This window comes from Mustela nivalis (assembly GCF_964662115.1).
Source record: "Mustela nivalis genome assembly, chromosome: 18".
Taxonomy (NCBI): Eukaryota; Metazoa; Chordata; class Mammalia; order Carnivora; family Mustelidae; genus Mustela; species Mustela nivalis.
Window position 1 is genome coordinate 36,631,088 of NC_139037.1, and position 24,347 is coordinate 36,655,434.

Here is a 24,347-nt window from a genome sequence, read left to right on the forward strand (position 1 = left end):
AGTTCAGAATGACAATTCTCAAGGTTCTAGCCGGGCTCGAAAAAGGAATGGAAGATATTAGAGAAACACTCTTGGGAGATATAAAAGCCCTTTCTGGAGAAATAAAAGAACTAAAATCTAACCAAGTTGACATTAAAAAAGCTATTAATAAGGTGCAATCAAAAATGGAGGCTCTCATTGCTAGGATAAATGAGGCAGAAGAAAGAATTAGCAATATAGAAGACAAAATGACAGAGAATAAAGAAGCTGAGCAAAAGAAGGACAAACAGCTACTGGAGCACAAGGTGAGAATTCGAGAGATAAGTGACACTGTAAGACGAAACAACATTAGAATAATTGGGATTCCAGAAGAAGAAGAAAGAGAGAGGGGAGCAGAAGGTAAACTGGAGAGAATTATTGGGGAGAATTTCCCCAATATGCCAAAGGGAACAAGCATCAAAATTCAGGAGGTTCAGAGAACGCCCCCAAAATCAATATGAATAGTCCCACACCCCATCACCTAATAGTAAAATTTACAAGTCTTAGTGACAAAGAGAAAATCCTGAAAGAAGCCCGGGAAAAGAAGTCTGTAACATACAATGGTAAAAATATTAGATTGGCAGCAGACTTACACACAGAGACCTGGCAGGCCACAAAGAACTGGCATGATATAGTCAGAGCACAAAACTAGAAAAACATGCAGCCGAGAATACTATATCCAGCTAGGCTATCATTGAAAATAAAAGGAGAAATTAAAAGCTGCCAGGACAAACAAAAACTGAAAGAATTTACAAACACCAAACCAGCTCTACAGGAAATAATGAAAGGGGTCCTCTAAGCAAAGAGAGAGCCTACAAGTGGTAGATCAGAAAGGAACAGAGACAATATACAGTAACAGTCACCTTACAGACAATACAATGGCACTAAATTCATATCTCTCAGTAGTTGCCCTGAATGTTAATGGCCTAAATGCCCCAATCAAAAGACACAGGGTATCAGAATGGATAAAAAAACAAAACCCATCTATATGTTGCCTCCAAGAAACTCATTTTAAGCCCGAAGACACCTCCAGATTTAAAGTGAGGGGGTGGAAAAGAATTTACCATGCTAATGGACATCAGAAGAAAGCAGGAGTGGCAATCCTTATATCAGATCAATTAGATTTTAAGCCAAAGACTATAATAAGAGATGAGGAAGGACACTATATCATACTCAAAGGGTCTGTCCGACCAGAAGATATAACAATTTTAAATATCTATGCCCCCAACGTGGGAGCAGCCAACTATATAAACCAATTAATAACAAAATCAAAGAAACACATAAACAATAATACAATAATAGTAGGGGACTTTAACACTCCCCTCACTAAAATGGTCGTATCATCCAAGCAAAAGATCAGCAAGGAAATAAAGGCCTTAAATGATACACTGGACCAGATGGACATCACAGATATATTCAGAACATTTCATCCCAAAGCAACAGAATACACATTCTTCTCTAGTGCACATGGAGAATTCTCCAGAATAGATCACATCCTCGATCCTAAATCAGGACTCAACCAGTATCAAAAGATTGGGATCATTCCCTGAATATTTTCAGACCACAATGCTCTGAAGCTAGAACTCAACCACAAGAGGAAGTTTGGAAAGAACCCAAATACATGGAGACTACACAGCATCCTTCTAAAGAATGAATGGGTCAACTGGGAAATTAAAGAAGAATTGAAAAAATCATGGAAACAAATGATAATGAAAACACAACGGTTCAAAATCTGTGGGACACAACAAAGGCAGTCCTGAGAGGAAAATATATAGCTGTACAAGCCTTTCTAAAGAAACAAGAAAGGTCTCAGGTACACAACCTAACCCTACACCGAAAGGAGCTGGAGAAAGAACAAGATAGAAACCCTAAGCCCAGCAGGAGAAGAGAAATCATAAAGATCAGAGCAGAAATCAATGATATAGAAATCAAAAATACAATAGAGAAAATCAACAAAACTAGGAGCTGGTTCTTTGAAAGAATTAATAAAATTGATAAGCCCCTGGCCAGACTTATCAAAAAGAAAAGAGAAAGGACCCAAATAAATAAAATCATGAAAGAAAGAGGAGAGATCACAACTAACACCAAAGAAATACAAACTATTATAAGAACATACTATGAGCAACTCTACGCCAACAGATTTGACAATCTGGAAGAAATGGATGCATTCCTAGAGACATATAAACTACCACAACTGAACCAGGAAGAAATAGAAAGCCTGAACAAACCCATAACCAGTAAGGAGATTGAAACAGTCATTAAAAATCTCCAAACAAACAAAAGCCCAGGGCCAGACGGCTTCCCGGGGGAATTCTACCAAACATTTAAAGAAGAACTAATTCCTATTCTCCTGAAATTGTTCCAAAAAATAGAAACGGAAGGAAAACTTCCAAACTCATTTTATGAGGCCAGCATCACCTTGATCCCAAAACCAGACAAGGATCCCATCAAAAAAGAGAGCTATAGACCAATATCCTTGATGAACACAGATGCGAAAATTCTCACCAAAATACTAGCCAATAGGATTCAACAGTACATTAAAAGGATTATTCACCACGACCAAGTGGGATTTATTCCAGGGCTGCAAGGTTGGTTCAACATCCGCAAATCAGTCAATGTGATACAACACATCAATAAAAGAAAGAACAAGAACCATATGATACTCTCATTAGATGCTGAAAAAGCATTTGACAAAGTACAGCATCCCTTCCTGATCAAAACTCTTCAAAGTATAGGGATAGAGGGCACATACCTCAATATCATCAAAGCCATCTATGAAAACCCACCGCAAATATCATTCTCAATGGACAAAAACTGAAAGCTTTTCCGCTAAGGTCAGGAACATGGCAGGGATGTCCATTATCACCACTGCTATTCAACATAGTACCAGAAGTTCTAGCCTCAGCAATCAGACAACAAAAGGAAATTAAAGGCATCCAAATCGGCAAAGAAGAAGCCTAACTATCACTCTTCGCAGATGATATGATACTCTATGTGGAAAACCCAAAAGACTCCACTCCAAAACAGCTAGATCTTATACAGGAATTCAGTAAAGTGTCAGGATAAAATCAATGCACAGAAATCAGTTGCATTTCTCTACACCAACAACAAGACAGAAGAAAGAGAAATTAAGGAGTCAATCCCATTTACAATTGCACCCCAAACCATAAGATATCTAGGAATAAACCTAATCAAAGAGACAGAATCTATACTCAGTAAACTATAAAGTACTCATGAAAGAAATTGAGGAAGACACAAAAAAATGGAAAAATGTTCCATGCTCCTGGATTGGAAGAATAAATATTGTGTAAATATCTATGCTACCTAAAGCAATCTACACATTTAATGCAATTCCTATCAAAGTACCATCCATCTTTTTCAAAGAAATGGAACAAATAATTCTAAAATTTATATGGAACCAGAAAGGACCTCGAATAGCCAAAGGAATATTGAAAAAGAAAGCCAAAGTTGGTGGCATCACAATTCCAGACTTCAAGCTCTATTACAAAGCTGTCATCATCAAGACAGCATGGTATTGGCACAAAAAATGACACATAGATCAATGGAATAGAATAGAGAGCCCAGAAATAGACCCTCAACTCTATGGTCAACAAATCTTCGACAAAGCAGGAAAGAATGTCCAATGGAAAAAAGACAGTCTCTTAAATAAATGGTGTTGGTAAAATTGGACAGCCACATGCAGAAAAATGAAATTGGGCCATTTCCTTACACCACACACAAAAATAGACTCAAAATGGATGAAGTACCTGAATGTGCGAAAGGAATCCATCAAAATCCTTGAGGAGAACACATGCAGCAACCTCTTCAACCTCAGCCGCAGCAACAACTTCCTAGGAACATCGCCAAAGGTAAGGGAAGCAAGCGCAAAAATGAACTATTGGGATTTCATCAAGATCAAAAGCTTTTGCACAGCAAAGGAAACAGTTAACAAAACCAAAAGACAACTGACAGAATGGGAGAAGATATTTGCAAATGACATATCAGATAAAAGACTAATGTCCAAAATCTATAAAGAACTTAGCAAACTCAACACCCAAAGAACAAATAATCCAATCAAGCAATGGGCAGAGGACATGAACAGACATTTCTGCAAAGAAGACATACAGATGGCCAACAGACATATGAAAAAGTGCTCCATATCACTTGGCATCAGGGAAATACAAATCAAAACCACAATGAGATATCACCTCACACCAGTCAGAATGGCTAAAATTAACAAATCAGGAAATGACAGATTCTCCGCGAGGATGCGGAGAAAGGGGAACCCTCCTACACACTGGTGGGAATGCAAGCTGGTGCAACCACTCTGGACAACAGTATGGAGTTTCCTCAAAATGTTGAAAATAGAACTGCCCATGACCCTGCAATTGCACTACGGGGTATTTACCCTAAAGATAGAAACATAGTGATCTGAAGGGACACGTGCACCTGAATGTTTATAGCAACAATGTCCACAATAGCCAAACTATGGAAAGAACCTAGATGTCCATCAACAGATGAATGGATCAAGAAGGTGGTATATATACACAATGGGATACTATGCACCCATCAAAAGAAATGAAATCTTGCCATTTGTGACAACGTGGATGGAACTAGAGCGTATCATGCTTAGCGAAATAAGTCAAGCGGAGAAATACAACTATCATATGATCTCCCTAATATGAGGAAGTGGTGATGCAACATGGGGGCTTAAGTGGGTAGGAGAAGAATAAATAAAACAAGATGGGATTGGCAGGGAGACAAACCATAAGTGACTCTTAATCTCACAAAACAAACTGAGGGTTGCTGGGGGGAGGGGAGTTGGGAGAAGGGGGGTGGGGTTATGGACATTGGGGAGGGTATGTGCTTTGGTGAGTGCTGTGAAGTGTGTAAACCCGGTGATTCACAGGGATAAAAATATATTATATGTTTATAAAAAATTAAAAATTAAAAATTAATGGCAACAATTAAAAAAAAAGAGAGAGAAAAGAAATACCTAAAAGTGAGGTCAGATCTCAGGGCATCATCTAGATCAGAGGAAGACAGAGGCCTTGAGGAAACTGTCAAATGCTATACACCTGTGACCCATTAAGGGCACTAAGTGACAGTAGTCCTGTAAGGGTCCTCATCCATGTACAGTATCTTCTCTGGGACCCCGGGCAAGTTCCCACATAGCTTCCTGGCCTTAAGCCTGTTGACTGAGAATTGTGCCCAGTTTGCAATCACTGCCAAGAGAGACTCTGTGAACATGTAACACCTGGCTGTACTGGAGGAATCTCTTAGCAGCAGAAGACTCCAAAGTCACCTCTGGCAGTGTTAACTTAGCTTTGGTTTCTCTGTTGGGTCCTCAGAGCATTCCACCACAACATCTTGGACAGGTCTCTGAACGGACAGGAAAAAACTAATACCTGAAGAACACTACATCATCTGGTGGGTTCCTTTACTTTGAAGTAGTCAAACAGCATAGAAAACTTAAGCAGAATTATTGGTAGTTCTGGTAGGAGACGTGTCACCAAAAATGAGACTTCTGGGACTAAAATAGAGCTTTCCAACACCAGTTGATAGACTGTTGGGTAATGTGATAATTACTGTTGCTAGAGTGGTCATTAAAATAGCATAATTATGCTAAATAGTTTGTAAAAAAAAAAAAAAGAGCGAGAGAGAAAGGGAGAGCAATGGAACACACTTGTGACATGAACTAGTGGGTAATTGGGCTGAGATAATTTATGCCAGTATCTCCTTGCGAGCCTCCATCAAGATGAATTACTGTCTGCTAGGGGTCTTGCCCATAAGCTAATTTGACAGCTGGCTAAAAAAGAAGTGATAGGACAGAAGAGTGCCCAGACTAAATGTAAGAGGCGAGGGAACAAAATGCAAAATGGCAGTAAGCCATATCACATCCCCGTTTCACATGAGGTCTGGCTGAAGACAAATTTTGAAACTTTTAGAGCCAGAATCTCTTGTGGTTTTCTAAAACCAAACATGGGCATTTTCTGAAGTTTATTAACCTGAAGATAATTCTTTCAGAATTATATGCCTTAAAGGTTTCACAAGGGCTGATCTGTTGATTGTGTCTATGGTAAGTTGTGCACGCTGCTTTGTGCACAGCTTTAGTATATCAAGAATGTTCTTATGCTAAATTACTTTGTACAGAGGATATAATTTGTATTTAAAAAAGCACATGAATTCATTTGTGTGAAAAAATGTTTAGAAAACACAGTATTTAAGTAAAATCCAGTTTTTAACTTTTCAGGTAATATGTAAGAATGTTTTATACTTTATGCTATAACTGCCTTCTTCCCATAAAGACTTTAATTGTCAATAAAAGAACATATTAGGAAAAAAAAGAACATATTAGATCTTAAATGATCTTCCCGTGTTCCACCCTCAAGTCAACCAAAGATCAATTTCCCAGTTTCTTCTCCTTGAGTTCAATAATGAAAGGAAACTGCCCAGAGGTACAGTACTCACAATCTGCATCTACAGCATTTACTGTTGGGATTTTTCATCTGCATATTAATCCACCTTTCTCCCCTAGAAAGTGTGAACTTCCGGGCAGAGCTGTTCAGCTTCCTTATTCCAGTGTGCTAGGAAAACCACACTCCATTCCTTATTGATGCTGGATCCTATTCACTTCTCAACTCAGCAGTGAGCTATCTTTTCTAGAAACAACTGTTTCATTCAGGTGAAGTAAATGGTGAGGGCAAGTGACAAATACACCCTTTCCTTAAATAATATGCTTTATATTGGCCTTCACACTGAGTGTCAACCATTCCTGAAATGCAGAGGCAATGCAGTGGCTAGGAAAACAGCACTTGCCTTTGGCCCTCGGCCACCTCGGCCACCTCGTTCCTGTACACTATAATCTTTCCTGTGCCCATCAAACAACCTGAAACCCCTTTCTTTCTTTTAACCCCAAAGTGACTTCTGGGCTTTGAAGTGTCAGATCCTAAAACCCTTATGCAAGAGAGAGCCCCCACTGACCAATGGATGGAATTGCGTGTCCAGGTGTTTTGAACTGGATATACTGGCACTGACTAGAGGCAAAAGGGGTCCTAGAGATTGCTCTATTTTTGTGTGTGTCTGCACTTTTTCCTCAGTTATATGGCTACTCTAGACTGAATCCAAAACATAAAAGCCAGAGATAGAGCTCTGCTTATTAAGGAGGGCACATGTTGTGATGAGCACTGGGTGTTATATGCAACTAGTGAGTCACTGAACACTGTATCAAAAACTAATGATGTACTATATGATGTACTAACTGAACATAATAATACAAAAAAAGAGCTCTAAGTTTATTTGAGGTTCTTGATCTAATTCTTTCCTGTACACATATGTCCTTAAGCTGGAGATCACAAATTTAGCCCTGCATTTGAAGTGGTTGGGGGCATCCCAATCCCAAGGTGCTTCTTTATCACTTACTATTTTTAATGAATCACTCTAAAGTGTTTTTAGCATATATATAAATATATATATATATATATATATATATATATATATAGTCAATATTTTGAAAGTGATTAAAAATGTCCTTTTGACTTTCTGATCTTTTCACCCATTTCTCCCATTCCCCCACCCCCATCTCTGGCAACTGCCAATCTGTTCTCTACATCTATAAGCTCCTTTTGTTTTTTGTTTTTGTTTTTGCTTTTGTTTTTAAGATTTTATTTATTTATTTGACAGACAGAGATCACAAGTAGGCAGAGAGGCAGGCAGAGAGAAGGGGGAAGCAGGCTCCCTGCTGAGCAGAGAGTCTGATGTGGGCCCCAATCCCAGGACCCTGAGATCATGACCTGAGCTGAAGGCAGAGGCTTAACCCACTGAGCCACCCAGGTGCTCCGAGCTTCTTGTGTTTTTATTGTTTTTTTGTTTTTGTTTTGTTTTAGATTCCAAATATAAGAGAGATTATACAGCATTTGTCTTTGTCTGACTTATTTCACATAACACAATGCCTTTGAGGTACATCCATGTTGTCACATGGCACAATTTCTTTATTGTGTACGGTTGTGTATAATTTCTATATCCATTCTTCTATTGAGACTTGGTTTGTTTCTAGAACTTGGCTATTGTAAATAATGTCACAATGTGCATATATCTTTTCTAATTGGTGTTTTCTTTTTCTTCAGGTACATACCCAGATGTGGATGGATCATATGATACTTCTATTTCTAATTTTTTGAGGAAACTCCATACTGTTTTCCAACATGGCTACACCATTTATATTCCCACAGCAATGCACACAAGTTCCTTTTCCTCCACATCCTTGCCAATTCTTATTTCTTGTCTTTTGGTAATAACCATTCTAATAGCAGTGAGGTGATATCACATTGTGGTTTTGCTTTGCATTTTTCTTTTTTTGCTTTGCATTTTTCTTATGATTAATGTTGTTGAGCATATTTTCGTGTAGCCATTGGCTATCAGTATGTCTTCTTGGGAAAATTTCTATTAAGAGTTTCTGCCCATTTTTAATTGGATTTGGTTATTGAGTTGCATGAGTTCTTTATATATTTTAGTTATTAGCCCCTCATCAGATATGTAATTTGTAAATATTTTCTCCCATTCAGTAGGTTGCCTTTTTTTTTTAAAGATTTTATTTATTTATTGGACAGAGAGAAAGATCACAAGTAAACAGAGAGGCAGGCAGAGAGAGAGGAGGAAGCAGGCTCCCTGCTGAGCAGAGAGCCCGATGTGGGGCTCGATCCCAGCACCCTGGGATCATGACCTGAGCCGAAGGCAGAGGCTTAACCCACTGAGCCACCCAGGCGCCCCAGTAGGTTGCCTTTTGATTTTGCTATGATCTCCTTTACTTTGCAGAAGCTTTTTAGCGTCCCACTTACTCTTTTTTGCTTCTGTTGCTTTTACTTTGGTTTTAAAATTTAAAAAATCATCTCCGAAACTGGTAAGTTGCTTACTGCCTATGAGGAGTTTTATCATTCAGGTCTTTAGTTCAAGTCTTAAATCCATTTTTTAAAATTAGCTTCAGGGGTAGAATTTAGTGACTCTCAGTTACATATAACCCCCAGCACTCATTGCATCATTAATGTCCCTCGTTAATGATTATCACCCAATTATCCCTTCCCTCCACCCACTTCCCCTCCAGCCACCCTATTTGTTTCCTAAAGTTCAGTGTCTTCTATAGTTCGCCTCACTCTCAATTTTCATCTTACTTTTCCTTCTTTTCCCCTATGTTCATCTGTCTTGTTTCTTGAATTTTAGATGAGACTTTATTGTTGTATACAAACAGGCCTCTATTTTCCGATATTGATTTTATACATCCTGTCATAATTCAGGTCTTCTCCATCCTCAGATTATATAGTTTCTGAGATTTTCTTAAAGTTTGTCTTACATGCATCTTTAATCTCCCTAGAATTTATTTTTAGGCAAATTGAGAGCTGGGCTCCAACTCTGTTTTCTTCCAAAGGGATAGTGGGTCTTGTCAGCTCCATTTATTAAATAACCCACTCTTTTCACCACTGAATTGAATCCTGCTTTTTTTATATTAAATTCTCATAAATCCTAAGATCTAGTTCTTGATAGTCTATTTTGTTCCACTAACATGTCTGTTTCCATGCCAATGTCATATGAACTTAACTACAATGATTGTATAGCAGGTTCTTGTTTCTAAAACAAATATTCATTCTACGTTTTCATACTTTTCTTGGATCTTCTTGGATATTTTTTTATTCTATATAAATTTCATGTCCGTTTTATCCTAAATAAAACAAAGAAAACATGCAATCAAACAAAAACCACCATAGAGATCCTAGATACATGCTAATTTGGAGAGCTTTTTTAATGAAACTAGGTTATTCTATTAAGAGTATGTTCTTTCCATTTACTTAGGTGTTTTTTTTTTTTCTTCAAGATTTTATTTAATTATTTGAGACAGAGAGAGACACACACACAGCAAGAGAGGGAGCAGAAGCAGTGGGAGTGGGAGAGGGAGTAGCAGGCTTCCTGCCCAGCAGGTAGCCAGATCCCAGACCCTGGGGTCATGACCTGAGCTGAAGGCAGATGCTTAATGACTGAACCACCCAGGAACCCCTGCTTAATTCTTGATTTAGGCTTTTTTTTCATAAATCCTATACTTTACTTATTTTTCACAAAGTCCTGTTGCTGTAGTCAAATTAATTGTCATACCAGGAAATAAGCTTGACAAAGCAGTCACCGAGGGCATTGCAAGTCCCCATATTGAAGGTGGAAGAGTGGATGTCACTGTTAAATTCACAGGAGACAACCTAGTCCTCATTGCAGCCTAGGATGCCCTTAGGGGTGCCTCTGAGGCCTGCTTCACCATCTTCTTGATGTCATATTTGACAGCTTTTTCTAAATGGTAGGTCAGATCCACAGCCAACACATTGGAGGTGGGCACACGAAAGGCCATGTCAGTTAAGCTTCCCATTCAGCTCAGGGATGACCTTGTCCACAACCTTGGCAGCACCAGAAGAAACGGGAATGATATTCTGGGTAGCCCCTCAGCTGTCATGCCACAGCTTCCCCGAGGAGCCATCTGCAATATTCTGGGTGGCAGTGATGGCACAGGCTGTGCTCATGAGTCCATCCACAATGCCAAAGTTGCCATGGATGACCTTGATCAGGGCAGGGGGGAAGCAGCTGGCAGTTCAGGAGGCAGTGGTGACAATCTTAAGGGAGTTGTCATATTTAAAGTTCATGCGCATCACAAAATTAGGGGCATTTACGAAAGGGACAGAGGTGAAATGATTACCCTTTTGGCTCTGCCCTTCATGTTAGCCCCAGCCATGAACATCATGTTCAGCAATGAGATCCCACCCCTGGAAGATGGACATGGGCTTTTCCTTGATGATCAGCTTCCCATTGTGCTATTGACCTTGTCATGGGTGGAATTATACTGGAACTTATAGACCATGCAGTTGAGATCAACAAAGGGGTCATTGTGGGCAACAATATCCATTTTGCCAGAATGAAAAAATAGCCTTGGTAACCAGGTACCCGATATAGCCAAATCCATTCACTCCAACCTTTACCATCAACTCAAGAATGATGTAGCCGTCTATCTAACAGGGAGAAACAGAGAGCTTAGATTTCTTTTACCAGCATTTTATTTAAAATTCTTTATTTATTCAGTAAGTGATAATGATTTGCTATTTTTGTGTATTTAATGTCTAGTTTTAATATTAACTTTGTTGAATTCATAAGATGAATTGCAGAGCTTCCATATCCTACCTTTACCCTACAGCCCCATGGCATAGCATTTTGTTAACCCAAAGTATGCTTCCTGGGCTAGCAGCATGGACATCAACTGGATTTCCTGAAACTTGCTAGAATTGCAAAATCTCAAGCCAAAACCCAGGCCTATGGAATTAGGATATGCATCAGAAACAAGATCCCCAGGTAAACTATATGCATAGTAAGATTGGAGATTTGTTCTAGAATAGTTTAAACAGCAATGGAATTGTCTTTTCTTTAAAGTGTCATATAGAACACAAAGCCAACTAGTCACATTAACTTTTTGTACTTGATTTGATCTACGTTAATTGGTATATTTAAGTTTTCTACTTCTTGAGTAAATTTTGGCATTTTATATTCTGCTAATAAATCATCTGCATCCCCTGAGCTTTATAATTTTGCTGCATAGAGTTGCTATATTTCTTTATTACTATTTAATATCTCCCATCAAGTTATAATGGCTCGTTCTTTTCTCATATATTTTTTTGCTTTGTCTCGTATCTTTTTATCAAGCTTATGAAAGCTCTATCTACCTTCTTGTTCATTTCAGAGAACTAGCTTTTGGATTCAATTAGTAATAGTCTTTTAGTTAAAACCTGGCAGGGGAAGAGGGTCCTACAATGTGAACCATTACTGTGGAGGAGTTCAGCTTTGCTATTAGCATCAAAACCAGGTGCACGTGTAAATCTGAATTTCCGGGACCAAGGCATTATGAGAATATAGGATTAATACCTATCCTCAACCGATAAAATCAGTCTGAATAGGATCATACCTCCACCTTGAAATTGTCTTTCTGCATACCTAAACATACTTTAAATGTCATGTATGGTCTCACTGGTATAGTCCACTAAATAACGTTTTGAGCTTTTGTATTTTGCTTTACAGTTTATAATGCCTTCCATACCCTTTATCTCATTTGAGACTTATGTTTAAAAGGGTCTAATAGATAATCTTGACTAAGGGGAATACAATCCCTAACCTGATTTTCATTTACTGAGGTCAGCTGGTGCCCTCAGAATGCTTTGTTTATCCAAAGGGCCAAAAAAAGGGCCACGGAAGAGTTTATTGTGGGGGGAGCTAAGAAAGCAAGTATTCCCTCAGATAAAGGAAGAGGCATTAGTTGAAGTTTTAGCCATGAACAGATAAAAGCAATTGGCAAATTTCAGATAATCATCTTAAACCAGACAATTATGTGAAATGTATTAGCTTTCTTTCCCCTTCAATTAAGGAGTCAAGGTTTTGTTTGCCCTTTTAAAATTGTATGAAAAACTATTACTAATGCACTCTCATTTCTTACCTTTGCAAATATTCTAATCAGATAAGGATTTCAAAAGCTAGATGACTGTAAGCTTTTGCACTCAAATTGGCCCAAGTTTAGTATTAATAGCTGTGAAGTATAAAGTGTAGTTTATTAAATCTGGGATTTTTAGTTCACTGATAGACCAATCTTATGTTGATCATTATGGAGAAGCTATTGCGAAGATACTGCTGAAGCCCTTCAAAAAATTTTTCATCTTGTACCACTGACCAGCGATCTAAGATCTATAACAATCTTTTTATAAGCATTCACATAGGCAAACACTTGAAAAGTCTTTCTATTGTGGTGTATTTAGGTGTCCTTTAAGTACCTAGAGGAGAAACCATTTTAACCTCACATTCCTGGCAGTACTATGCTTAGGACATTTTTAACTTCCAGTAAGTAGTGCTGAGTATTTAAAAAAAAAAAAAAGAGAGAGAGAGAGAGAAAAAATAATCCTCCACCCTTCCTACCTCTGAAAAAAATTAATTCACCTACTTGATAGTATTTTTCCTCTCTAAGCAAAATGTTCCCTTCCTAAATTCTAGGGTAGAAAGTGAGTAAGAGAGATAAAATGGTGTAAGTGATGACATGATGTCCATTGCATTTTAGTGCTGGGAATGATACTAAAGGACGGACCTTTTCACACTGAAATCTTACTCGGAGAGAATAATGTTCATTATGAACAAATGGGAAAAAGTAAAATAATCCAGTTTTTAAAAAAAAATGAATTATTTATTCCTTTTGAATTCCTTTGAAAATTTTTCTTCTGGGAGGAGTGTAAACTTAAATCCAAAATACCCTGCAATATTAGTTCATTTCTCCTCTGACCTAAAGTCCTAGAAAAACGAGATACACAGACATTACATGATTTTTCAATTTTTAAAGATGTTGTACAAAGTATCTGGAAATCTTTTCTTTCAAACAATGCCACTCAGAAACTCACCCCCCCTCCCCTTCAGCAGTCAACTCCATGGCTAAGGATTTGCCATGGTCCCCAGGCCCCTCAGTCTAGTGGTAAGGAGACAGACCAGGAGAGTGAACTTCAAAATAGAGGAAAACATAGATAGCTAAATGGATATGTCCTGGTTATTTTGGGGAAGCTTGCTAGAAAAGTGAATGTAATTCAGGTGCAGAATACCACATCTAAATAATCTTGAGGTGGGGCATCTGGGTGGCTAGTGGTTAAGTGTCCAGCTCTTGATTTCAGTTCAGGTTATAATCTCATGGTCTTGAGATAGAGCCTCACACTGGGCTCCGCCCTCAGCTGGGAGTCTGCTTGAGATTATCTTTCCCTCTCCCTCTGCCCCTCCCCACAATGTTCATGCTCTCTCTCTCAAATAAATAAATCTTTACTTACCCCTGTATAATTATGGACAAGGCACTTATATGGGCTTCAGTTTCTCTACTTGTAAACTAGGAATAGCAACATTACCCAGCTAACAGGATTTTCTGAGGATTGAATGAGATTGTACACAAAAGTACACTTAGCATAGTGACTAGGAGTCAGTGTTCAAAGTTTGCCCCAATTAGAATGTTACAAACTGCAGACAGTAATGGACCTGTTTTATGAAGTAGGTACAATTAACAGTGTTTGGGAGGTTGGACCCAGGAGGAAGGGGTAATGGAAAAGGAGGCAGAGGGGACTACAGGTTTTTATTGCGAGGTAGATTACTGGGTAGATGGGAAGGTCACCAACTCCAGTGACGAAGATGGCTTATGGGAAAGAGATGATTTCCCTTCCTTTTGGACATTTTAAGGTTTTAATGAACATCTGTGCACAGATGCCCAGTTTAAGTGTCTAAACCTGAGTATGAAGCTCAGGGAGGTAATCTGGGGAACCATTAGCAATAGGTGATAATGAGTGTGCTAGAACAGTGGGGCAGGAATATCATTCTGAAAAACATGCGCATTTATTTTGGGTCAATATATAAAAGGCAGTATTTAAATGACATGAAAATATAGAAAATGCCATTTCAGCACTGTGGGAATGAAGAGTTATTTCTGACAAATAGTTCATTCCCATTTTTCAAAAAAACAGAGTACTAATAGGACATTCTGATCCTAAACCATATATATCAAGTAAGGACAAATGTCCTCTCCACATTCAGACTGAGTCAGACAGATTTTACAAAGATATGCTCAGAAAGACCAAAGTATATGTGACAGTTACAGACAATGCTAAGGTTTTTGGAAAAGTCATTTTCTATAACCACTCTCTTGTTTAATGCATAATAAAAAGGGAAACTCAAGACTGTCCCAATCTTTACTCCCAGTAAAAAAGCACATGCTAATGATCTGATGTCAGGATGCCAACTGGTCAAATTTAAGTCTTTCCCCTCTAGTATCTAGGATTTTGTTTCACTGAAATAATCAAATATAAGTCTGCTCTGAAGACTTAGTGTCTTGGGTCACTTGTGAACAAAGGGATACTGAAGCTTAACATCATTATTCAAAATATCCCAGAAGACATAAGCAGCTCTCCAAATCCAATTCCTGCACAGAACACCTGTGACAGATCTAGGAACCTGCAAACTTCCTATTTTGGCCTCCACAGGCAGGTAGTCACCGTGCAATTGTTTTGGCATTTCAAACATGGAAAGATGGAGGGAGCTCTTCAGGGTGGGAGGGGGTAATAACAGGGTATGAGCATTTCTCTTCAAAAAGTGATGTTTTTGGCAAGTTTCTAGCTTGTGGACCTGTGCTCCTCTCACAACTATTTTTGTGTTCCCACTCCATCTCGCCATCCCCAAAACAGCAGGATCTTCCAATCATTGTGGCATCAAATAACGGCCAAACACCCCCCTGAGAAGAAATGCCACCCCTGGTCGAACACTACTATTGTAAAAGATTGGTTCAGTTAATGAAAATGCTTTTATGAGTTTGGATGCCTTTACTGGAGTACCAAATACTGCAAACACAACATCTATCTAAGAAAACCATTCCAATTACTGGGGCAAGGGAGTTGAACGGGCTCAGAGAATCTAAGTCAGAAGGACTCTGAGAAACCATCCCAAATTTACAGATGGGGGAAAAAAGGTCCAAAAGAGCTTAAACAACAGGGCCACGGTTCAATGGAGACGAAATGGCAAAGCCAGGATTAAAACCCTCAATTCTAGTCCAGTATATCATGCTCCCAACTCATTCAATCCACACATGGATATATTAAAAGCTCAGCAGCTTCAGTTATGCCCAAAGGAACAAAATTCCTTTAAACTTACAGGAAAAAAAAAAAATTAAGCCCCCCCACGAACACCCAAAACAGTCACTCAGATTTGCCGTGGGTCTAATAATTCACTTAATGCTTAAGGCCACTACTCCAGACTTAAGAAGTTACCTTCAAATTAAAAGTTGATAATTTTTACTTAGCATCCCATAAATCCTTCCAAGTAAGAATTTTATGAATGTAAAAATATATAGGAGTTGCTACATTAGCATATCCTGAGGAAGTAATGAATAGCACCTGCTGCCATTTAAAAAAAAGCAGGAACTTAATTCAACTTCAAATTTTGTCAGTTTATAATAAATATACTGGTATAGTTTAAAAAAATAAGTTGTGGACAACTGGCACCATGAGAAGAAAGTGTTAAGATGATCTTCTTCATAAATACTACGAAAAAACAAATCTTCACAATGATAAACAAGCAGAATACCCAACAAATACCTACCAACATCTCATAGCCTCATGATGGGGGCAGGGGTGGCCATATTACCTGTGAGATGCTCGAAATGTTAACAATGGATATTGTGTACCCATCGCTTAAACATACTGATGTAATTTTACTACGTTTTAGTAAACAGCAATGTTTGGCACCTTTTGTCTTGTATTTTTACCTAAATACCAGAACACGAAATACTATTATTATAAGCCCCATTTACTTTTCTTTCTAGAGCGGTACAGATGAACCAGGTATCTGCTCATAAGCATAAAAACTTTGACGTTTTCTTTTCCATGTGCTTAGCTACCATTTTAAAGACTGAAACTCTGAATGGCCGGTTCCTTGGGAAGACCAAACCACTTAATCTAGTTTACTTTCTTACAAATGCATATGTGATCAAAGATGGGCCCAGTGGTATATTACTGACCCACCACAAAACAACAAAGATGCGGCAAACTTATCAAAGTAGCTGTGATTCTCCACAAAGGGCAAAAGGAACTGGGGAGAGTATCCGATGTGTCTTGTTTCACCTGTGTAACTGAAGGTAGAAAGCAGAAAGGAAGAGGGTGTGGATTTTGATGCCTCCCTGTGCCCACCTTCATTTCACAGTGAAAACTGATTGACTGCAAATCCAAAGAAATACCTCAAAATGTAATCACTGCAGAAACAAAACCAGCAGGATCATTTTCCCACTAACACAGTATTAAGTGTCAGATACTTTTGCTTCTTGATAGGGTGGATGCAGGAGCAATGGGAACATGAATATTCACACCAGATGAAGGAAGTAAAAGCAGCACTCCCATTCTGGAAAGCTTTTCTCAGATATATCCCACCACTGCCTCTTAAAACTGAATAATTCTAATTACTAACTTATTCCCATAAGTGAAAAAATAAAATTTTCCTGACCTGTCACTTAAGCAAGAAATCAGCTACCTAGAACTTGGGCTAAACCATCAGAGTTGCTAACACCTCATTTAGAACTTTCCCACAAATCATATATAACATCACCATACAGACTCGGGGTGGGGGCAATGCTGGGGTAGAGATGGAGCAGGACACACACAGCCAGGACTCATGTGCAAAAAAAAAAAGAAAGAAAGAGGGAAATCTGAATACTATTTCTGCCGAGGTCATAAATACCTTCCACGACTTAGAAATGACCAGCTAGTTGTACCTCAGTCTAACCATTAGCCCTGCAGAATCTGTGTGCCTGACACAAAGAAAGAAGATGAAGGAGAACACTGATTACAGATTTCACAAATTTCTTATACACCAGCCTGTAATTTTTAATTAGAGTTAACTAGCAAAGAAACTGCACTTTTTAAGTCTTTGAGCTTAACAATGTTTAACAGTGGCTTTATTAGGTGAACGCTTGAAAGCATTCAACATTAAATTCAATTTACTTCACGTTAGTTTGCAAATACATTATTAGCAATTCTTAAATATTTCAAATCAACTTAAGTATAGAAGGCTTGCTTCTTTAAGTCTTCTTAGGTGACAAGCCGGAAAGGAGCCTAGCACTTGAGTCCAGGTCTCTAACCAACAACCACCATGTCATCACCGGTGAACTCATATGAGGGAACTTCAAGGTTGAGAGGTGCAGGCCCCTTCCTGATCCTGCCAGAAGCATCATAGTGTGACCCATGGCAAGGGCAGTAATAACCACCAAAATCTCCTGCATTTGCAATGGGTACACAACCAAGATGAGTGCAAACCCCTATCAAGATAACCCATTCAGGTTTCTTTACTCGATCTAAATCATGCTGTGGGTCCCTCAACTGGGACACTTCAACTGCAGCCTCCTGCTCAATTTCCTTCTTGGTTCTATGGCGCACAAACAGCGGTTTTCCTCTCCATTTGAAAGCCATGTTCTTGCCTTCCGGAATATCAGATAGCTTGATTTCGATCTTCGACATGGCCAACACATCAGCAGAAGCACTCATGCTGGAAACAAATTGCGAGACGACATTCTTGGCAGCATAGGCAACACCTATACTAGTTGTTGCAGTTATCAAATAGGAGAAACCTTTTCTAGCCTCACTGCTCTCTTTTGAAGACTTTGTACCATCTAACACTTCAGCACGCCGATAGTCAGAGAAGTCAGGCACTCTGACGTCTGTGTGGGAATAACGAATGGAAGCAGGGGCTGCAAAATAAACAGAAAATTAAAAAAACACAATTAGATGAATACTGTGAAAGGGACATACATCAGGAAATAATCTTTGTGAATTCATAAGCAAAAATCAAGTTATAAAAATGTGAAATATGGCACTCACTGATCTCAGAAATTGTCAAGTTGGCAGTGCCAGCATATAAAATACTGAAAAAGAAATGAAGTCAATCACTACCTATCATACTGGTAAGAAATCACAAGATTATATGTGTAAACTGAGTTTCTCCTGATTGAACACTGCTGATTGAGAATTCTTTAACAATTTAGTCCATCAAATCTAAAAAGTTAAACAGTACTGTAAACAACAATATTTTAAAATCCCTGAAAATTCAATCTGTCAAAACATACAATTATGGTAATTACCTCTCACATTCTCTGGATTACAAGGGACCCTAAAACTCCTCAAGTCTACCCAATAAGTTGATTTGGGATCATCTTATTAAACCAAATGTCTAACTTTACATTCCTATCTACTCTCTGAAAGGACTGCTAAAAATACATAAAATACTTATTACAAGATAATAAACAATCTGTGAACTGTCAGCATAACTTTAGTTGCAAAAAATTTAGAGGTTTCTATTTTATACTCTGGAGTATAAATTCGTATTACTATAACTTCAAGTAAAGCCAGTAATAGACAGAAAAGAATAGCCTTACCAAAATATGCAACCATCAAATGAGATCTCCAAAAGAACCAAGTATTTCAATTTAGTACAGGATAAAAGAGCAAAATTTTCACATATCCCACTCTTCAGTCAAGGGCAATAAATTCTGTAAGAGTGAAGGCATGATCTTTCTCACTGCTGTGGGTCTCTCAACTGAAATGCTACCACTGCAGCCAAAGGACAGATCTTTGTGTCAAATGAATGTTACATAAACAAATAATTGTTATTTATGTAGTACTTTGGATGTTAATATTTTGTTGTTTTACAATTTTGTTTCTTTGAGTGAGCAGGAGAGAGAGCATGCGCAAGCAGGTAGAGGGGCAGAGGGAGAAAGACTCCCCACTGAGTGGGGAGCCCAAGGGGAAGCTCCATACCAGGGTCCTGGGATCCTGACCTGAGCTGAAGGCAGAAGCTTAACCGAATGAGCAACCCAGGCACCCCAGTTTTATTTGTTAAAAAAAGTCCAAACAGATTATGTCCTTTTGTCCCATACCATTTTTAAATATCTGATAAAAAAAAAATGAACTTACTGGGATCACTTTTAAGTATGTTACAGGAAGCAAGTCTCTTTGCAAATTGTATATGCATTTTAGGAAATTTGCCACAAGGTTTCCTTTTTAGAAAAGGGACGCTAAAAATTCCACACTTAGAAAATGTGTTGTTTCTAAGAAATACGTACTTTTATTTTTATTTTATTTTATTTATTTGACAGACAGATCACAAGTAGGCATAGGCAGGCAGAGAGAGAGAGAGAAGGAGAAGCAGGCTTCCTGCTGAGCAGAGAGCTGATGTGGGGCTCGATCCCAGGACCCTGAGATCATGACCTGAGCCGAAGGCAGAAGCTTTAACCCACTGAGCCACTCAGGCGCCCCTCTGTTTTATTTTTTAAAGATTTTATTTATTTATTTGACAGAGAGAGAGAGAGAGAGAGAGAAGGGAAGCAGGCTCCCTGTTGAGCAGAGCCCGATATGGGACTTGATCCCAGGACCCTGAAACTATAACCTGAGCCAAAGGCACAGGTTTAACCCACTGAACCACCCAGGAGCCCCTAAAAGAAATATGTACTTTTAAAGTGCATTTTCATATAAGTTGCAATTCTACTTGGGTTACTAGGCTGTCTCATCCTAATTATATTTCCTTGGTTCTCAAGGTCAGTAACAGTGGAAGCCCTAAGTACAACTCACTCTGGAACAAATAGGGTTTGGGGCACCGACCCCACATACAATCAAAAATATGTTATCTTTTGACTTCCTCAAAACTTAACTACTAATGTTGCCTGGAAGCTTAACCAGTCAATTAACACATATTTTGTATGTTACATATATTATATACTGCATTCTTATCATAAAGTAACCTAGGGAAAAGAAAATGTTATTAGGAAAATCATAAAGTAACATTTGCAGTACTGTACAATATTTATATAAAAATAAATCCACACAGAAGTGGACTTGCACAGTTCAAACCCATGTTGTTCAAGGGCCAACTACATTCATAAACAATGGTAAAAACTATCAACATCACTCTACGTACTTTTGACAATTCCATTATTTTTTGGAGGGGACCAGGGTACTTTTGACAATTCCATTATTTTTTGGAGAGTTGACTACCTGAGATTTACAACTACACAGCGTGACATTACATTATATACTTTACCTCTACCTAACGGTTAACCTATCAGTGTAGACTGGGGTCTGGGATCAAGTATGAATTATTCTCCTTTAGTATCATCTGGGATCACAAAGGAAATATGTGTACCATACTTAAAAGATGAAGGAACCAAAGTTCATACTTCTACATTAAAAACAGTATCTACAACCTCTGCCTATGTAACAGCGTGCAAGGAAATGTACAAGAACATTAAACAGAATGGTCGTGACATTCTCTTCTGGAGTTTTGATGATGGAAGAAATCCACTTGTCTACTCCCATTTTGTCTAGCAGATTATATCTTATATTGTACTACACCACCATGAACACTTTGGAAAATTAAATTGCCATACTGTAAAAGTTACTCTCTAAATAATTCCCATTAATTGCATTAGGTGTGACTTTAGCAGCAAAAATGCTAAAAATGCTAGATTTAGTTCTAAACTCGAGCAGTATCCGATACTTTTAGAAACAGAAAACTTCAGGGATTATAACAAAACAGGTTTCTGTTTTTTGTCTTAAGGTGAACTGTTATGTGCCCTGAAAATCCTCCTCACTTTAAGGACCATCTCCTGATCCACCCTCCCACCCCACAACCTCAGTACTATCTAGACAGGAGATTTTAATGTGAACTGAAGCTTGTAACTGAATATATGATCACAGAAGAAGTTTCCCTTATGGTTCTGTATTATTTACCAGTTCTTGGAAAGGTCAGGTAAACCTCTAAGTTTTAGAAGAAACCATTTAGCCAGTAGACAAATTCCACAGATGCTTTTTGCCTTTGCTATTGAAGTTTTCCCCTCCCTTACTGTTTCTTACCTCCAGGTCCAAAGAATGGGCTAAGGATGGGCTAGTGCACTCTGTTCATGCCCTGAACAATGTCTCCAAAACCCACTGGTGCCCCTAACAAAAAATTCCACTTTTATTCATCCACAAACATTCTGCACTAACTGTATGCAAAAGCTGAGGCTGTAGGAAATAGAAAAATTAAGATTTTTCTCTATGCCCTCAAGCACAAGGTCAGAGGAGTCACCAGGAAACAGTGGAAAGTGTTACGGACCATAAAGCATAAAGGACACAGCAAATGAAAAGATTTTTATTGACCTGACGCTGAACAGAGATTGGCCTGGTAAGACTTGGAAATGCGGAAAACCGAGTGCATTATTTTACAGGCAACAGAATCGGGTGAATGGAGGAAAAACAGAGTGGGGGCAACTTAGTTTGTAGGGCAAGCTGCACTTGCCAAATCAACTGTCAGTGAGGCCAGGAAGGGAACACTGGGAAGCAGGTCTGGTGAGGACTGCGAAGAACAGAAAGAGCCCTTGCACCAACGAAGAGGGCAGCCAGTGCCCAGCACACTAGACTTTTCCCACGGAGAACGAGAGTTCAGGGTTGCCAGATCCCAACACTTTAAGACACACAAGAACTCCTCCTTTTCAAACCATGAAGGTCGGCGGACTCCAGACACGCTGGCCTACAGGTTGCCATTTCAGAACGTCCATGCTGGAGCGTGAGAAAAGAAATGGAAGCCGAGGCACCAAAGGTTAAGAGTAGGCTTGGGCGAGAGTTGACGGCTCACTCAGTCTTCCGAATCCATCTTCTATCACTTACACACTGTCTATCCCTGTGCAAGTCACTCCACCCCCTGCAGTCTGTTTTCTCATCGGTAAAACGGAGTATCATCAAGCCTCTGCCTGTTGCTTTTCTTGAGGACTAAACTGATTACAGTGTGAAAATACTGGCCCCGCAAACGAAAAACACGGCTAATGCGCTCCACCATTAATGACCTTAGGGCCTGTGTTACTGTCTTGTTGTTTTTGTTGGGGGGGGGGGCGGTGTGAAAGAGAAGAGCACTAAGCGGATCAGGTGGTGGTGAGCGGGACCAGGTCCCAAATACTAAGAGCAGTTCCTGGTTTTTGAGTATGTATAAAGTGCCCCCAAATGTACTAATGCCCTTATGTAGAATTTCTCCATCTGAAGCTCACGACATTACCTACGAAACTGGTATCATCACTCACCCATTTCACTGGTAAGGCAACACGTTTAGAAATCTGCCCAAAGTAAAACGACCCGTGAGCAACGAAGTCTGTCAGACTCTGCTGGGACAGACTTGGGAGTTCTTGAACTTAGCCTATGAAGGACAAAATCAGCCTGGGGTTCACCCAGACTGGCGGCCAACGGAAACAATCCCGCAAAGGCACGCAACGCCAGGGCCCGAGGTCACCTGAAATCGCTCACCCAACCGCGTCCGCGCACAGGTGAGGGAAGAGGCCCGAGAGACGCAGAGGCTTGCCCAAGGTCGACCCAGCCCGGCAACTTAATCCCTCAAGCAGGGCTCCGCTCCACTTCCCCGCCCTCCTCGGCTGTGCCCTGGGTTCAGGCCAGAGGGAGCGAGAAAAGGGGGTCCCCTCAGCCCCCGGTCGCTCCCCTCAACCCGGCTCACCATTGAGGCCCACGGAGGCGACCAGAGGCCGGCTCGCGGCCTGGCCACTCAGCGACTCCCGGCACAAGAAGGGCCGCTTCACGTCCAGCACTGGAGGCTCCGGGGTGGCGGGCACCGAGGCCTGCACCAGCGGCCGCAGCGCGCCCGCCACCCCGCGGGACGTGGCCGATAGAACCGGCGCGAATGGGCCCGAACGGGCGGCCACCGACAACATGGCGACTACTTCTCAAACGCTCAGCCGGTCACAGGGACGACCTTCCGCCCGCGGCGCAGGCGCGAGGAAGCGCAGGAGGCGCGCCATCGGTGACGTCAGCACGCCGGCCCAAGTGGTGCCCGAGCCTGGAGCGGCCTAGCGTCAGAGGCAGGGCTACGAGCGTTCGCTGGGGGCGGGGCAGGAGGACAGGCGGGGAGGAGCCAGGCGGGGAGGAGCCAGGCGGGGAGGAGAATGTGCTGCTCTATCTGGTGTCAGCCCCGCGCGAGGTTTGGTCAGTGTGCTGAGATCTACCCGCAGGAAAGTGGGCAAAGGAGTCTCCCGGGATTGGCCCGTGGATCGACTTTGCGTCCCTCAGGGTAAAAATTGTGGGAACCTAGGGATACGAATATAGTTTAATAGTTTAATAGTAGTTTAAATAGGGGTAATAATAATTCTTAATATATACACACATATGTATAAAGATAGGTGTTTAGGGCATATACATATATGTTAGATCATACGTACTTGTAAAACCTAGAACAGAGCCGAGCATATAGTGACTATTATGTGTGTGCTATAATGTTTATTTTATTTTATTTTTTTAAAGATTTTATTTTATTTATTTGACAATGATCACAAGTAGGCAGAGAGAGAGGAGGAAGCAGGCTCCCCGCCCAGCAGAGAGACCCACGCGGGGCTCCATCCCATGACCCCGGGATCATGACCTGTGCCCCCCAGGCGCCCCTATATTATTAGCGCTATCGAACTAAAAAATAAAATAAATAAAATTTTAAAAAAGAGCCAGGGATTTAGGTGCAAAGCTTAATAATAATGACAATCGTAATGGCTTATGTGTATTAAGCATTTACAATGTATTAGCTTTTGTGCACAATCTTCATCTTTTCATTTATAGTTGAGGTCCCTATGAAATAACCGCTATTTTACTGGTGAGGACACTGATGTTTAGAGGATTTTATGTCCAGTACAAGATAGCCAGCCAGTAGTCTGTCTTCTGAGTCGCTCTTAACCACCCCCACTTTTACCC

At 39.9% G+C, this 24,347-nt stretch overlaps 1 protein-coding gene across 1 annotated transcript; it reads right to left on the minus strand.

Moving 5' to 3' along the window:
• Positions 1-17,510: 17,510 nt before the first annotated feature.
• On the minus strand, positions 17,511-23,437 carry UQCRFS1 (ubiquinol-cytochrome c reductase, Rieske iron-sulfur polypeptide 1). The gene is made up of 2 exons (XM_082711396.1): positions 23,110-23,437; positions 17,511-18,328 (listed from the first exon to the last, which is right to left on the minus strand). The coding sequence occupies exons 1-2, from the start codon at positions 23,321-23,323 to the stop codon at positions 17,718-17,720; spliced, it is 825 nt and encodes a 274-aa protein (XP_082567522.1). The 5' UTR covers positions 23,324-23,437; the 3' UTR covers positions 17,511-17,717.
• Between the last annotated feature and the right edge of the window lie 910 nt (positions 23,438-24,347).

Excerpts from the sequence above, each read along its gene's own strand:
- UQCRFS1 (XM_082711396.1), bottom strand. The coding sequence starts at position 23,323 with ATGTTGTCGGTGGCCGCCCGTTCGGGCCCATTCGCGCCGGTTCTATCG. Across the intron at positions 18,329-23,109 it reads CGCCTCCGTGGGCCTCAATG|CCCCTGCTTCCATTCGTTAT; the intron begins GTGAGCCGGGTT and ends TTTATTTTGCAG.